Source organism: Lathyrus oleraceus, chromosome 7 (genome assembly GCF_024323335.1).
Source record: "Lathyrus oleraceus cultivar Zhongwan6 chromosome 7, CAAS_Psat_ZW6_1.0, whole genome shotgun sequence".
In the NCBI taxonomy this organism is placed as follows: Eukaryota; Viridiplantae; Streptophyta; class Magnoliopsida; order Fabales; family Fabaceae; genus Lathyrus; species Lathyrus oleraceus.
Genome location: NC_066585.1, coordinates 60,667,063 through 60,682,376, shown reverse-complemented (window position 1 = coordinate 60,682,376; position 15,314 = coordinate 60,667,063). Strand labels below are relative to the sequence as shown.

General features: G+C 34.3%; 1 protein-coding gene across 1 annotated transcript; it reads left to right on the top strand.

Moving 5' to 3' along the window:
• The first annotated feature begins 3,128 nt into the window (after positions 1–3,128).
• LOC127105549 (clathrin light chain 1) lies at positions 3,129–4,869 on the top strand. The gene is made up of 3 exons (XM_051042735.1): positions 3,129–3,558; positions 3,814–3,967; positions 4,062–4,869. The coding sequence occupies exons 1-3, from the start codon at positions 3,188–3,190 to the stop codon at positions 4,611–4,613; spliced, it is 1,077 nt and encodes a 358-aa protein (XP_050898692.1). The 5' UTR covers positions 3,129–3,187; the 3' UTR covers positions 4,614–4,869.
• The last annotated feature ends 10,445 nt before the right edge of the window (positions 4,870–15,314 follow it).

Sequence of the window (15,314 nt, the reverse complement as noted above, 5' to 3'; positions counted from 1 at the left end):
AGAATTATCATTTTTGAAAAGTTTTCCTAACTTTTTTACAAGAAGAATGAAGTTCTCATATTCATCTAATAATTCTTCCCTTGAACCAACTTTTAAAGCAATACTCTTGGATAGGCAATTATTTTCGAACAATGTTGCGTACGTAATTTTTTATAGGCATTTCTTTTCTGATATTATCGTCACTTTCGGTTGCCATGCCCTAGTTAAATATCTAAGAATATTAAGACTAATTTCATCATTAGGAAAAATCTTACCAAGTGTTATTAAATGGTTTTTCAAATGTGTGAATCTTTTTATGCAAGTCAAGAATTGATTCTTCAGGTTTCGTCCTGAACAGTTCATACTCTTGAGATAATGTGTGTGATCTTTTCACTTTCGCGGTTCCTTCATGAGGGACTTCCAACGTATCCCATATTTCTTTTATTGTTTTAAATTGAGATACATGAAAGAACTCATCCATGCGGAGTGTTGGTTGAAGCTTTTTTCTTGACCTTCTTGTCGTAGAGAACTTTTTTCTTATAATCTTCATCCCAAGCACTTTTGATCTTGGATGTATAAGCGTCATTGACAAAAGTTGTGAGAACAAACAAACCATTTTCTATAGTATCCCAAATTTCATCGCCTTGTGCTTTAAGGTATGCTTGCAAGGGAATTTAAAAAAAAATCATAGTATTCTCCAACAAAGCAAGGAGGCTTGTTGTTACTACCACCATCTTTAAAAATTGGATTAGCGGATTCCATCTTCTGAATCTAAGGAACAAGTTACTTATAACTTGCTCTGATGACAAATGTAAGATTAGAGTGTAAACTAAGAAGGGGATGAATTAGGTTTTAAGATACTTTAGAGATTTATGATACTTTTTTTGTTTCTTGAAATTTTTTGGAATTATGAATGAAGAACAAATGATAAATTGAAAAGTAAAGTGCGGCAAAAATAAAGTGACATGGAGAATTACACTAGTTCCCCTTTCTAATCAAGGGTACATCTAGTCCCCTCACACCCTTGTGAGAAATTTCCATTATTATTATATCTTTGTACAAGCCTATACCTAACTTCTCTATACAACCTTATAACAACAATCAACAAGACAACATTACCTTATAATTTTACAACATAAGAGCAAGAAACCTACTTTCTCTTGAACCATATACTTGTTCCCATAAACTTGGTAAACAAATAACAATACAATTTTACAAAGGATTTGAATAAGTGTGAGTATAATAATTTTCCAATGTGATTTTATCCCCTTATAATATAACTATTCAGAATAAATAATCACTAAGAGCTCAAGAAACTTTTATCTGATATGAAAGTTTTATGCAAAAAAAGTTTCTAACAAATTTTAAAGTTCTGCAGTAGAATTGTTATGAAAATTAGTTTGAGAGAGGTGGATTTGAATGATGAAAAAGATTATTATTTTATATTTTTCATGATGCCTCTAGAAATTATGACAACCTTTAAAAAATATTCATGATCATCTGGCATTGATTTGAAAAAGTTATGATAAAAGTATGCAAGAAAAAGGTGTGAAAATGGTTCAAATTTTGTTAACAATTAACAAGGGGGAAATCAGTTTACTTTTTGAGGGAAGCATATTTCTATGTTGTGTAACGTTCAAAGAGGAAGGAAACTGATTTCCCTTCTATGTTTCCTCAAAAATTATTTGGTAAAGAGGTAGGAAACTGATTTCCATACACAGGGAAATCGATTTACCTCAATCAAAATATGAAATTTGACTAAGTTAAAAGTCATTTTAAAAGTGATTTGTGTAACAATATTTTGCTAAACTTTAGAAAATATGGGATGAAAATTATGAGTACCTAATGCTTATAAATAATTAATTTAAATATTGTACCTTATCATAAACACCATATCTTTATTAGGATCAATCTTATGACAACGAAGCTTTATTTATACGTTATCACTTGAGAATCCTTCAATCTTTTCCTTTTTTTCACTTATTTTTCTTCATCAAAATATCATACAAAAATTAGACATGACTTCATAACCTTACCAAAAATCATCCACATTTGAAGACATTCTACTTTTTATGCGCAAATACATTGAGTTGGTTGTAGATGTTAAAGGTGACGATAAATGTGGTTTTTGAGCTATTTTGGATTTTCTCTGTAAAGTAGAGAAAAAGCACCAATTTGTCTACCATCTGCTTATACAAGAGCTGAAGACGCGTGGAAAATCATACACATCGCTATACGGGAAAAAAATAAAATTAAGATCCATTTCTGAATGCTCTTGTTCCTTGTGTTAATTGTTATGCACCGTTTGAAAAATGGATGTGCTTCCCTGAAATGTGACATCTTATAACAAGTGTTTATGACAGGTTATATATCAATCTGACACAATATATGGTTTATCATAAACATTTTTTCACTTCGGAGTAGACGGCCTCAAAATCCATCCTGACGCATCATGTGTATTGGGTGGCTTTCAATAACACAATATTATATTCAAGTTTATTTGAAATCGGGGTGTGCTATACTAAAGACATCACCGAAGTAGACGACACATTTTACAAAAGATGTTGAAACTTTGCTCGATCACTTTTTAGAACGGATGAAAGAGTTCATCAAGTTGAATAAAATTGAAAGAGAAATAAATAAGGAAAATTCAAAGGCGGCACCACCCATAGAAATAGATTTAGGTGATGACACATATTTTGATGTTTTTTAGTTTCTATCTAACTATGCATTTAGATGATGAGTCGTTATTTATATGTATTGTTGACACAACCTTGATACATATGTAATGAATATTCAACATTAACTGTATAACAATTGGGGCAATACTCAAACAATCGAAGAGTTGTGAAGCTCGAGTACTGTTCCTCCTGGATTGACAACGAAGAAAAGAGTTATTTTAAATTTATTATAATTTAACATTAATATTTCATAAAACTCACCTATTGATAGAAAGAAAAAAAGGCAAACATATAAGCACATAGAAAATATGTAACAAACTCTCATGGTTTTGTTCTAAAAAATAAAATACACATTTTAATAATATAGTTTGAGTTTGAGCTATGTATGTATTTGTCAACAAAAACAATCGAAAGATATGTAACACATTACACGTATCAATTCCAAGTTAGTAATGGTTGTTGCAATTCATGAAAAACCAAAACAAACTTAACACACATTTGTGATCCGAAGGTAAAGCAAGGCAAGTATGGAGTCTCTGGACTCGTTTGAGGATGAGCACTCACATCATCATCATCAATCTCCAACCACAGGACCTTACGACGATGACAACACCAGCAACTATGAAGGTTACGATTCTCAACAGCATTACGATTATGGATCTGCATACCCTGCCAATAACTCCGACGACGACAACCTCGCCATGAATACCAACAACAACAACAACAACCAACACTCTCCTTCTGTTTATGGATTCGGTGTTTCAACTCCTAACCCTGATTTCGTCACTCCCTTTCAATCCACCGAAACCGACGAGGGATTGTTCTCTTCTGATGGGCCTGTTCTCCCTGATCACACACAAATGCAAGAAGAAGGCTTTGCTAGACGCGAATGGCGACGGTTACATTTCTTTTCTTTTTCTTACGTTAATGTTTATATAATTCACGTAGGAGTTTTTATCATGCATGCATGCATGGATCAATTTATAGCTTAACGTGCATGCACTCGTTAAGATCTTACTAGATATGTCACATTATTGAAAGAGTTGATCTATAATGTGCATGAAACTTGTAGATGAAAACTCAAAACTCAGTTACATTCTTTGTAGAACTTCAACCTATGATAGTAGAATCTTTATAACTTGAAGCTATGCAGGAAGAATATGATTCATCTTGAGGAAAAGGAGAAAAGAGAAAAGGAAATGAGAAATCAGATTATAAAGGAAGCTGAGGATTATAAGGAAGCTTTCCATGAGAAAAGAAAACTCAATTGTGAGACAAACAAGCAGAACAACAGAGAAAAAGAAAAGGTATAATAATACTAAACTTGATGATTCTTCTCAATTTGCATTAGGCCTTTTCTGTTTTTTGAACCATGCGTTACTTCTTAATGTGTGTGTGTAGATATACTTGGCCACCCAAGAGAAATTTCACAAAGAAGCTGACAAACATTACTGGAAAGCAATAGCGGAGATCATTCCTCGCGAGGTTCCGAATATTGAGAAGAGGAGAGGGAAAAAAGAAGCCGAGAATAAGCCTTCGGTTCATGTTATTCAAGGTCCTAAGCCGGGGAAACCTACTGATCTTGCTCGAATGCGCCAAATGATTTTGAAGCTTAAACAGAATCCTCCATCTCATATGATGCCTCCCCCGCCGAAAGAAGAGAAAGATGCAAAAGAAAACAAAGATGGCAAAGACACTAAAGATGGCAAAGACACTAAAGATGCAAAAGAAAACAAAGATGGAAAAGACACTAAAGATGCAAAGGAAGGAGGAAATGACAAGGATGGGAAAATCTCCACACCAACTGCCGCTGCCACCGCAGATTCTGCAGAAAATAAGCCGACTACACCAGAAAAAGATGCTGCTGCTGCTGCTACTACTAATGGTGAACTGCAAGATTCTCCTGCAGCTGAGGGTGAGCAAGTGGCTAGTCCTGAGCCACCAGCAGCTTAGTGATGTGAACAAAAAGAAATTCTCTTTCTCTTAGCAATTCTTTTTAATATTATACCTATTCATTCGACATTGCTAAATTCTATTCTTGCATTTGTTGAGAATAAGTTATGGCCATAAGAAGATACTTTTGACTTTGCAGCATGGCCTGTTGAGAGCATCAGGCTAAACTATTGTCCTAGATTTGTAGGGTTTAGATGCAAATCTGTTTATGGTGATTCTACTTTGGAATTCTTTATGAAAGTACAATTTGTCTCCACTCTCTCATCTTTTGCATATTTATTCCATTCAACTCTCTCATCAGTTGGTTGTTTCATATTGGATTTCTGGTTCTTTAAGCTATTTTTGTTAAGTGTAATAAAATCTAATGTATTTCATAACTAAAAATGAAGTGTAGAATATCTAACATTAATTATACAAAGATTGAGAGTGTATTCTAGGTACCATGGTTACTCAAGTAGAGGAGCATAGCTTAAATTGACTAGCAAACTAACTGCTATAGCAATCTAACTAATTGTCGTAACAGAAAATGAGAAATGGTTAAAGGCTAGTTGATGCATTCTTCAATTGGCTTCTTTATCATCTTTTGCATTCTTTAATAGCTTCCTACACAAGTTGGAGCATGGTATATGTCAGAGCATGCCCAACTTTGATATAAAATTGTTGAATTTTAAGGATCGTAAATGTCTTGTCAGAAAGTCACTAGTTGTTTTCTGATGAAATAGGCAAAAGTCCCAATAATCCTTGATGTAACTTGTCTCTAATCAAATGAAAATTTCTTCTAGATGCTTGGTTCTCTCATGAAATATAGGGTTAGAGGCTATGTGTAGTGCACTTTGTATACCACAATGAAGTACAAGTGGGCTTGAGCATGTAACGTTGAGATCTTTTAGTAGAAAACGCAGTCAAACTAGTTCAAGTAGCCGTAGATAGTGTCATATACTCTGGTTCACAAGATGATCCAGATATTCAATTATTTCTTGGCTTTCCATGATGAGTAATGTTCCTAGAAAAAACAATAGCTTGAGATAAATTTTATGTTTGTTGGGATTTAATTGTGAGTGAGTGGTTAAGCCCCACATCGATTAGAAATAAAGAAAATGTTGGATATATATATATATATATATATATATATATATGAGAGATGACACACACCCATAATGGATATGTTGCGTCCAGGTGTCTTGGATCCTGAGTGTATTTCCTCCATTTTAGTCGATGTAAAACTTTAGCCACTCACACTTGAATTCAACAATCTCCCTCACAAGTGTGAGTCACAGATGTCACTAACATTGATCCATACTAGGATCTCACTTTCGTTCCTCCATAGAGTCTAAGTAGGCTCATATACCACTTGTTGTGGAGTTCGGGGATCGAAGTCCGGAAATATCTTTCCTTCATTTCTAATCGATGTGGGACTTAATCAATCACACTTGAATCCCAATAATTTTCACTGCAAGTGTGAGTAATCCACGTCATTAACTTTGATACATATTAGGATCTCATTTTTGCTCCCACATCGGACCTAACGATGGCTCTGATACCACTTGTTAGGAAGTCGGGGAACGCCAGAAGTGTCAATGAGCTAAACGTTCAGGATCCAAGAGACATTGACACCACACCTCCATCCAAAACCTTAAGGCATTACCGGTATGGGTCATTTCTCCTATATATTCAATATTTCCTCCATTTCAAGTCGATATGGTACTTAACCACTCAAACTTGAATCCCAATAACTCCCCCAAAAGTGCAAGTCACACACATCACTAGCCTTAATTCATATTAGGATTTCATTTTCTCTCCCTTACCAAGCCTAACCATGATACCACTTGTTATGGAGTCCAAGAAGTTCAGAAAATGTCAATGGGCTAAACATTCAAGATCCAAGAGATATTGACACCACATATTTATCAAAAACCTTAAGACATTTGGGGTATGGGTCATTTCTCTTATATATCCAACATTTCTTATATTTCTAGTTGATATGGGACTTAACCACTCACACTTGAATCCCAACAATACACTGGAAATGTCTATGCGAAAAACATTAAAGATCTAAGAGACATTGACACTACATATTCATCAAAACCCCTAAGCTATTACGGGTATGGTTCATTTCTCTTATATACCCAATATTTCCTCCATTTTTAGTCGATGTGGGACTTTAGCCACTCATCATTGAATCCAGCAATCCCATCCACCGGTGTTGTTGGACAAGTGACTTCAAACACAAGAGGTGGGTTAGTTTGGTATTTAAAATATGTGATTACTTTAATGGTATTTTCATTTATACTGTAAATTGTATTAGTAATTTCTTAATAAGAGAGTAAACAGCAACGAAAATAGAAATAATGAAAACAAATAGCATAAACTAAAGAGGATAAGGATTAGAGATATTGCACCAGAGAGTTATCCAGGTTTGGCCGAACATTAGCCTAGTCTTATCCCCAAGAGATATTCTTGAGATTTTGACTATAAACTTTGAGCTTTTACAGATTTTGCACATGAACCTTAATACAATTTGATCTTGAGATTTTACAGGCTTATCCCCTAACCAATGATAACTTTTATCCCAAGATAAGCTAACGAACCTTAATAGAGATTTTCAGACTTATCTCAATAACCAAAACAAAACAAAAATCCAGTAAAGATAAAGAAACCAAAATAAATATTTTATTACTTGTTTATCTCACGAACCAAACTCAATTTTCTAAGAGTATCGCACTCTCAAGAATTAAAACAACAGCATAACCACTTACAAATTCTTCCTCACAAGTAGTATTCCACTCAAAAGCATGAAGGCAACTTAAGTGAAAGAAAAATATTTTAGAGAGAGAAAGAAAGAAAATGGAAAGATAAATTTCAAAGAAAATGCAAAGCTTCAGAAAATATTGTAAAATATAGTGAAGGCGGTCCTTCTTTATATAGGAGTTGGAAAATCCAGAAAAGAAAAATATCCATGGGCAAAATTGAATTTCTAATCGATCGGAATCTTTCTCCAATCGATTGGGAGCCCTCAAAATAATTGATTACCAAAGTTTAAAAGGAAATAAAGAATACATATTCGTTACAAGTCGTAAAGATGTTGTCCTAATCGCTTAGGCCTTCTCCAATCGAAAGGCTTAATGCTCTAAATGATTGACTGGTTAAAAAAGTTTTCCAATCAATTGACTTAAGTCTCCAATCTATTAGATAGTTCAAAAAATCTCTTAAAAGATAGTGAACAGCTTATTAATCATGTGGCTTGGTTTTGAAAATATTTTAAAGATATTAAATGTGTGAGTATGCATGTGTGTGCACGTGCGTGCGTGTGTCTGTCTATCTGTTTGTCTGTGTGTGTGTGTGTGTGTGCATGCGTGTGTGTGTGTGTGTGTGTGCATTCGCACGTGCATGCATGTGTGTGTGTGTGTGTATGATTGCTTGTCAATCTTAAGTCTCTTTCATTACTCTGAGACTTCAAGATTCTTTTCCAAATATATTAATCATATAAGCATATCAATCTTGAGTCTTTTTTCTTGATGAAGCTTGAGGTGTCTTTCTTGTTGGGTCATCGTGATCAGAGAGTTGAAAGCTATTGTCACCGATTTCAACATCAACAGTTATTTTCGTCATCAAAACTTCAAAGAGGATCTTTTGCGGAATTTATACTTGCAAGCACATAAATTCACATTCTCCCTCTTTTTGATGACGATAATTCACCTAGGGAGGTGGTAATATATATATATATATATATATATATATATATATATATATATATATATAGGTTAAACATCCTCTCAATTAAGTAGAGAGTATACTCTATTCTCCTTAAAAGTATCCTTTTCCCCCTTTTCCATTATCAAAAAGGCGGAAAATAATCAAAGCACATAGAATCATGTAAAAGGTACAAGTAACCTTGTAGAGATGTACAAAAGCGGTCTAGAGTAAGGTTTAAAAATAGGATCTAAGATCTTGTTTCTCCCTACGGAGGATAGCATCCATCTTTGAAATCAGTTGGTAGGTAAGCTTTGGAAAATTTCTTATCAATCATTCTTTCTCGATTATAACTCAAAATTTTGGAGTCTACTTCTTTCTTGCTAAGATTTCTCCAAGAGATAATTATTTCTCCTTATGAGTCTTTTGGATAACATATTTATTCTTGGGCCTTAGACTAGTATTGGGCTCTAAGTGTTTGGCACCACTTTGCACCACAAACACTTAAAAACTCAACCCAAGGTAAGTAAGAAAATAAATTGACTAAGCAATTAATAAATCACTTACTAGAAAGTCAATCAGAGTTTTCTGATTTTTCAATCTCTATTAAGTGTACTGCCTCAAAATCTCAAGATAACTTGATAAAACTCCCCCTTTTCGAGGGAACGACAAACCACCATTGATTTTCCTTTTCTACGAATCATTCGACGTGAGAGTTTGTCCAAAATACATAACTGATAAATCCATTATAAATTTATCATATTAATCTTCTAAGAGGTTCCATGATCAACCTCAACACCTAGATCACATCCGTCGAAAAACACCATCAATGTCTTAATCAAATCCATCATGACTGGCAATCGCCATCAGGTAACCACTTCTTCTGGTACACCTAAGATCGTGCAAAAAACTCACACCTTTTGATTTTAATTTGCATCATATCATAAATATCATTGCACAAGGATTCGTTAGTAGCATTGAATCGACAAAAAGAACATGCACAAGAATGAAATGCTTGGTTTTAAAAATATCATTCTTCCTTCTTAGAAACAAGCAGAAAAAATGTTTAGACTATCAGCTCTAGGAGCTAGTTTTAGATCGTAGAGAGACCTTTTCATTTTGAAAGCATGAGTAAGAAAAGTTTTATAAAATCGGGAGGATGATTAACATCCTTATGGATGTAACAGTTCAAGAGTGCACTCTTTTCATCCATTTGGAGGATTTTACAAAAATATAATGCATGAGAAAGTTATAAAATTATGGCTTCTAGTTGAGCTAAGGAGCATAAGTTTCATCGAGATATATGCTTTGTTATTAATTGTAACCTTTCGCAATGAGTCTTGTTTTATTTTTCAAAACATTTACAAACACATCAAGATTGTTGCAAGAGATCCACTAAGGTTCCAATCACTCAATTAGATTTGGGAACAAGTTCTCAATCATTTTTCTCTCAAATTGATTTAATACTTATTGCATAGCAAGAGACCAATGTTTTTTGATGATAGCTTTATCAATTTTTTTTGCTCAATTTATGAAACAAAGGACACATGGTTACATACCATTCTAAGGGAGTTTTGAGATGATATTCCCTAAGAGATATCTCCATTAACATTTTGAATGGGATGGTCCTTCATTCTTAAGATAGACATTGATTCTCTTAAGTTGACTTATTTAACTTGAATCTTTCCATTTAGACTTTAGACTTCCTCTTGTCTTTGATATTTTTATTTTCCTTAATTGTCATATTTCAAGGATGTTGTTTAAGGGATACCTACAAAATTAACAACCACTACTTCTACCTATTAGGGGTTAGTACACCAAAGATAATATGTATGAGTTCTTTTATAGTCGTGGTATTTTTCTAAAAGAAGTTTTAAAATTATTAAGGTTTATATAGACCATTGAATATAGATAAATTAAACATACTATATTACCTTTGTTACACAACTTACTTAATACTAAGTAACTTGTGCAATAGAGCTTTAATCAATTAGAACAACTAAAGGGTAAGATTAAGGATCATGCCAAAAATCAAAGATTCAATAAGTTTGTATTGTTGTTATTATGCACATAAATTTCTTCCCTTATAGGATAGGAACAATGGAACATATTTATTTTTTCAGTTATATATTTTGAAGAGCAAGTGTCGGTATCATTATATGCATCACAATTTGACTTTTCTACGTTTGGTACCCAAATATTTTTGGTTCCTTTGATATTGGTGAAATACATATTGTGAGCATACATTTTTCTCTTTTTAATATCACAATGCTCTTTATAAAAGTATGAAGGAAGATGTCCTTATTTTCTCTCATTACTCTTTTTGATAAAGTTGAACATGGCGATGTGATTGTATTTATTGATAAAAAATTTACTATTGTTCTTAGGTTCATAATCAAGACCAGCCTTAATGTAAGACGCTAATTTGTTACCTAATAAAAGATTAAACTTGTCTCTCCCTTTAGTGAATGTATATAGTGTGTTTTGAAGATCATCAATTTTATTTTTCAAATTTTCACATTGATCACACGCGATAGATTCGTCTAAAACTTTATGAGATGAGGAAGATTTTTGAATTATATTACTTTGTCTCTCTTTAAGACTTTCTATTTCTTCCAACAAATTTTTATTTTTCAATTTAAGGGAATAGATAGTATCTTCGGAGGTGGAGATAATTTGTTCTAATTTACTTATTTCTTTTGTTATCTTTTTACAAATTCGAAATAAATCTTGATAAGAAAAGTGAGATGTTACCTCATTTTCTTGCTAATTTTCCATGAGACAATGGTTTGCGTCTTCCTTATCCGAGGATTCCATGTCACTGTTATCACAGGATATGTATGTTCTCTTTTCTTCACTCTAGGATTTATTGAACTTTATTCTATGGCTTTGAGGGTAGTTTGATCCTATGTGCCTTTTCTCTCCACATTGATAATATGTAGGAATGGAAGAGTAACTTTCTTCACTTTGCTTTTGGAGCCTTGAAGTTTGTTCTTCGTAGTTTAGGAATTCTTTGAATAGAAGAAACATGAATTCCATGAATTCATTACTTTTACTTTGATACTCTTTATCTTTTGAATTCATGTCTTTAATGTTTGTGCCTTTTAGTGCGATATTTTTCTTTTTTTTCTTGTCATCTTCTTTGTCATCAGCAAGTCATTTTAGTTCCATCTTGTGTTCCTACAATTTTCCAAAAAGAATGTGTATGTCTCTATAATCGCTAAATACTTAGATTCATAAATCGCAATGACTTTGGGTTCCCAACTACGTTTTAGGTCTCTAAGAATTTTTACAACTAGTTCCTCATTTAAAAATGTTTTCCCAGAGTTCTCATATGACTCGCGATATGGGTAAATCGTGTTTGTGTTTGATTAGTTCTCTCTTTATGTTTCATTTTGAACTGTTCATACTAATGGGTTAATAAGTCCAACCTTGTCAACTTTATCTCAGTAGTTTCTTCATGGGTAATTTGGAGGATATCTCACATTTCCTTTGTAGTTTCGCAGTGAGAAACTCGCAAAAGCTTATCAAGATTGAGAGTGGTAATGATGACATTGTTCGCCTTCAAATTATGTTGTAGCTTTTCTTTAACATATTTAGTCCAATTCTTTTCGGGTTTGTTTTCTACAACACCATTAACTTTGTGTGTAGGAACAAATAAAACTTCCTTCACATCCTTTCAAATACCATGATACATCCCTTCTATGAAAAACTTCATTTTCTATTTCCATTACTACACCATTCTCGATTAAAGAATGGGGTTTTTTTAGTGAAGAGCTTGAAGTCATTTTTCCTCTTGGGACGATTACATGCATATGTGTGCATCTGATACAGAATACACACATTTATGTGTATCTGACACGACTTAAACGCATTTTCGATCAAGACTAAATGTGTTTTTGCGTAGCTTATACAGCCTAAACGCATTTGTGTGTAGCTAACACGGCCTAAATGCATATCTAGGAATTTGATACATACTAAACGTATGCTTGCATAGTTGATACAGCCTAAACACATTCATGCACCACTAACACAACCTAAACGCATGTTTGTGTATCTGATACAAACTAAATGCATTTCTGTGTACCTGACACACACACACACACACTTCGGACCTAGCCAATCCAAGGGCATGGACGGTGGAACCTGGAGACGTCCATCTCTATCTGAGCCAAGCCTCGGGGCAGGGACGAGGATCTTACCAGCATAGTACAAAGATATGACCGCTTCTCACCAGTCTCACCAATTACTAACCCACCATGGGAGACACAGGAAACACATTTTATGCAGCGTATGAACTAATACACTGCTACAGCAGACACTCAACGCAACGGAAAAGCACAACAACCAAAAATGGTAAGACAATATCAGCCCATGCGATATGCCGCAAGTCACGAAATATCATTTTCAATAAAGTGAAAAGAGCACATCAAATACCCTATCACAAAAAGGTGCATGTTCTCTCCTCTAACGGTTGGACAAAATATTTAACATGTTCTCTCCTCTAACAGTTGGATTGTATTTCCTCCTCGGTCAGGCCATGAGGGGTCATAGGGACCTTAGTGTGACTCATATTTGCGTCGTCATTGGATAAAAGGGTTTCGAACGAGTCAGAAGAATAAGCTTTTTCTTCTAAGGAATTCATAGATACGCTTTCTAAGTTAAAATCGTCAGATAGGGATATCACCTCAGGCAATCATGAGCAAGGGGAGGGATATGGGAATTAAGGGGTGCCCCCATTCTCGCAGCAGAAGAAGTTTCATTTTATAATCACTCACTAGGTTAACGATAATATCATTCATCTTGATTAAAAAATAAGAAATGTTGAAGATAAAAGCTCAGTTGAAGGCGATATCTGGTTAAGTGAGATTGGTGGAGCAAGGTGGATGAAGAAAGCAGAGATTTTAATTGAAGAAACGCAATCATTTCGATTAATGCTCTTGGGAGATAGAAAAAGTGAAAGTGTTTACTAAGACATTGAATATGAGTGAACTCGAATGACAAGGGTTGCAAAAAGTTTCCAAAACGCTCAACTTCTCCTACTTATATATGCAAAGGCACTTGAACAGTCCAGATCAGCTAAGGACATGGGTTAAGAGATCAACTTCCAGATTTCTCCTTGGGAATACTCGCACCCTCGAGTGTCCTCAAGCATACTACAAGTCGATCCATACCCTAACTTGTCGCATCAGCACACGAATGGAAATGCATTTAACGCGCTTGTTCACTGAGATTCTTTTAGGTCTAGCTCACCTCGGACAACGTCTTAGAGACCGGCCAAATCTCTAAAGGCTTCCCGAACTCACTCATTACCCGACAAAACCTTGGGGAAAACTGTTTTGGATCGGCCATATGTCCAAATATCTAAGGTCAAATTAATCTCAAATTCACTCCATTTGACCCAAAGTATAAATCATTTCACACGAGAAAGTAATGTACACTTTTCTAATCTCTATTTTTTACTACACTCATCTTGAATCTGAAACTGACCTGGACATTGGAGTGTTAACCATGTAGGTCCACTCCATGCCACCGTAACGAAGATCAACATCATATATTCGAGAGATTAAGTTCACCAACTTCATCTATTTCTGATTCCTGAATTGGAAGTGATTGATGTGCATATATGATGATTAGCGCCCGAATCAATGATACATGGTCTAATAGCACAACTAGTAAAGGAAGAATGAATAATACCTTGTTAATTCACTGATGCGTGATTAGTGATCTTGGAAGAACCAACTTAATTTGAAGTAGAGAACATTGATTAAGAGAATAATTATATAGCAGAGTTGCAAGCTTCTTATATTGACCCTAAATAATGGATGCAGATTCAACTTTTGTGTCACGAACTATAATCGAATCACTATTGTCGGTTATGGCATTCGTGGCTACATATATATACTTATTCTATAGATATAGAGGTATACATTGTTCCCTATAGAAAGTATCCCCGTTGTGATTCTCTTTGCCATAAAAGGTGCACACACGAGGCTTGAAACTTTAAGTGGAAGAGTTTAATTTTTCAAATCTTGTGTCGGCTTTCTTGAAATCAATAGCACTTACCAAAATCCTAGCATCATCAGGGGGAGCAAAATTACCTTGGCATAAAAGAAAACTTCCTTTAATGGACATAGAGGGTCCATAGGCAACACTTATCTGACCTTTGCAAAGTTATCATCATTGAGAATAGCAAGAAAAATGATGGTGTAAAAAATGTTGTGATTCCTACTAACATTTCTCACTACTTCAAAAATAGCACTTGACTCGACATGTGCAAGTTAGAATGAAGGGGTAGAGTTCATTCCTCCTCATAGCGTCAAAAATAGAACTTGACTCGACATTTGCAAGTTGGAATAGGGAGGTAGAGTTCTAATTCCTCTTGAAGAATTCTCAAGTTTGAAGAAAAAATCGATAATAGATCTTGAATCTTATTTAACAGAGTAAATTTCTTATTGTAGTTGTGAAACTCAAATGATCACCTTGTAAAAACCGTTCTTTCAAATCATTCCACACATCTACAACATTATCCATGAACACTAAGGATTCAAAAACTAAATCTATAACCCGTGAATGAACAAGCATGTTACATCTATTTTACACGTGCAAGTTATGATCAATAGGATCCGTAGAAACTATTATACACATGCAAATTATGATCAAAAGGATCTGTAGAAATAACGATGGTGATAAAATCGATCTTTATATATCCTCCTCCTAGAGCACGACACATAGAACGTGCCCAAGAATGATAATTGAAGTTGATGAAAACTAGAGTGACATAGATGAAGGAGGTCCATGGATGAACATAAAAGGGACTTGTTTGATCGAAAACTGCATCAGCCAAAGAGGAGGCATGATGAAGAGAATCGGTTACAACTCGGAGAAGGATCAAAAAGCAAATGACATCATTTTAAGAGTGATGAAATCTAATGTATTTCAATACGAAAACTACTCCCCCATTCTCTTTTATAAACAAATTTTAACTCTTTACATTCATTAAATAGTTAA

Excerpts from the sequence above, each read along its gene's own strand:
- LOC127105549 (XM_051042735.1), top strand. The coding sequence starts at position 3,188 with ATGGAGTCTCTGGACTCGTTTGAGGATGAGCACTCACATCATCATCAT. Across the intron at positions 3,559-3,813 it reads GCTAGACGCGAATGGCGACG|GAAGAATATGATTCATCTTG; the intron begins GTTACATTTCTT and ends GAAGCTATGCAG. Across the intron at positions 3,968-4,061 it reads ACAACAGAGAAAAAGAAAAG|ATATACTTGGCCACCCAAGA; the intron begins GTATAATAATAC and ends GTGTGTGTGTAG.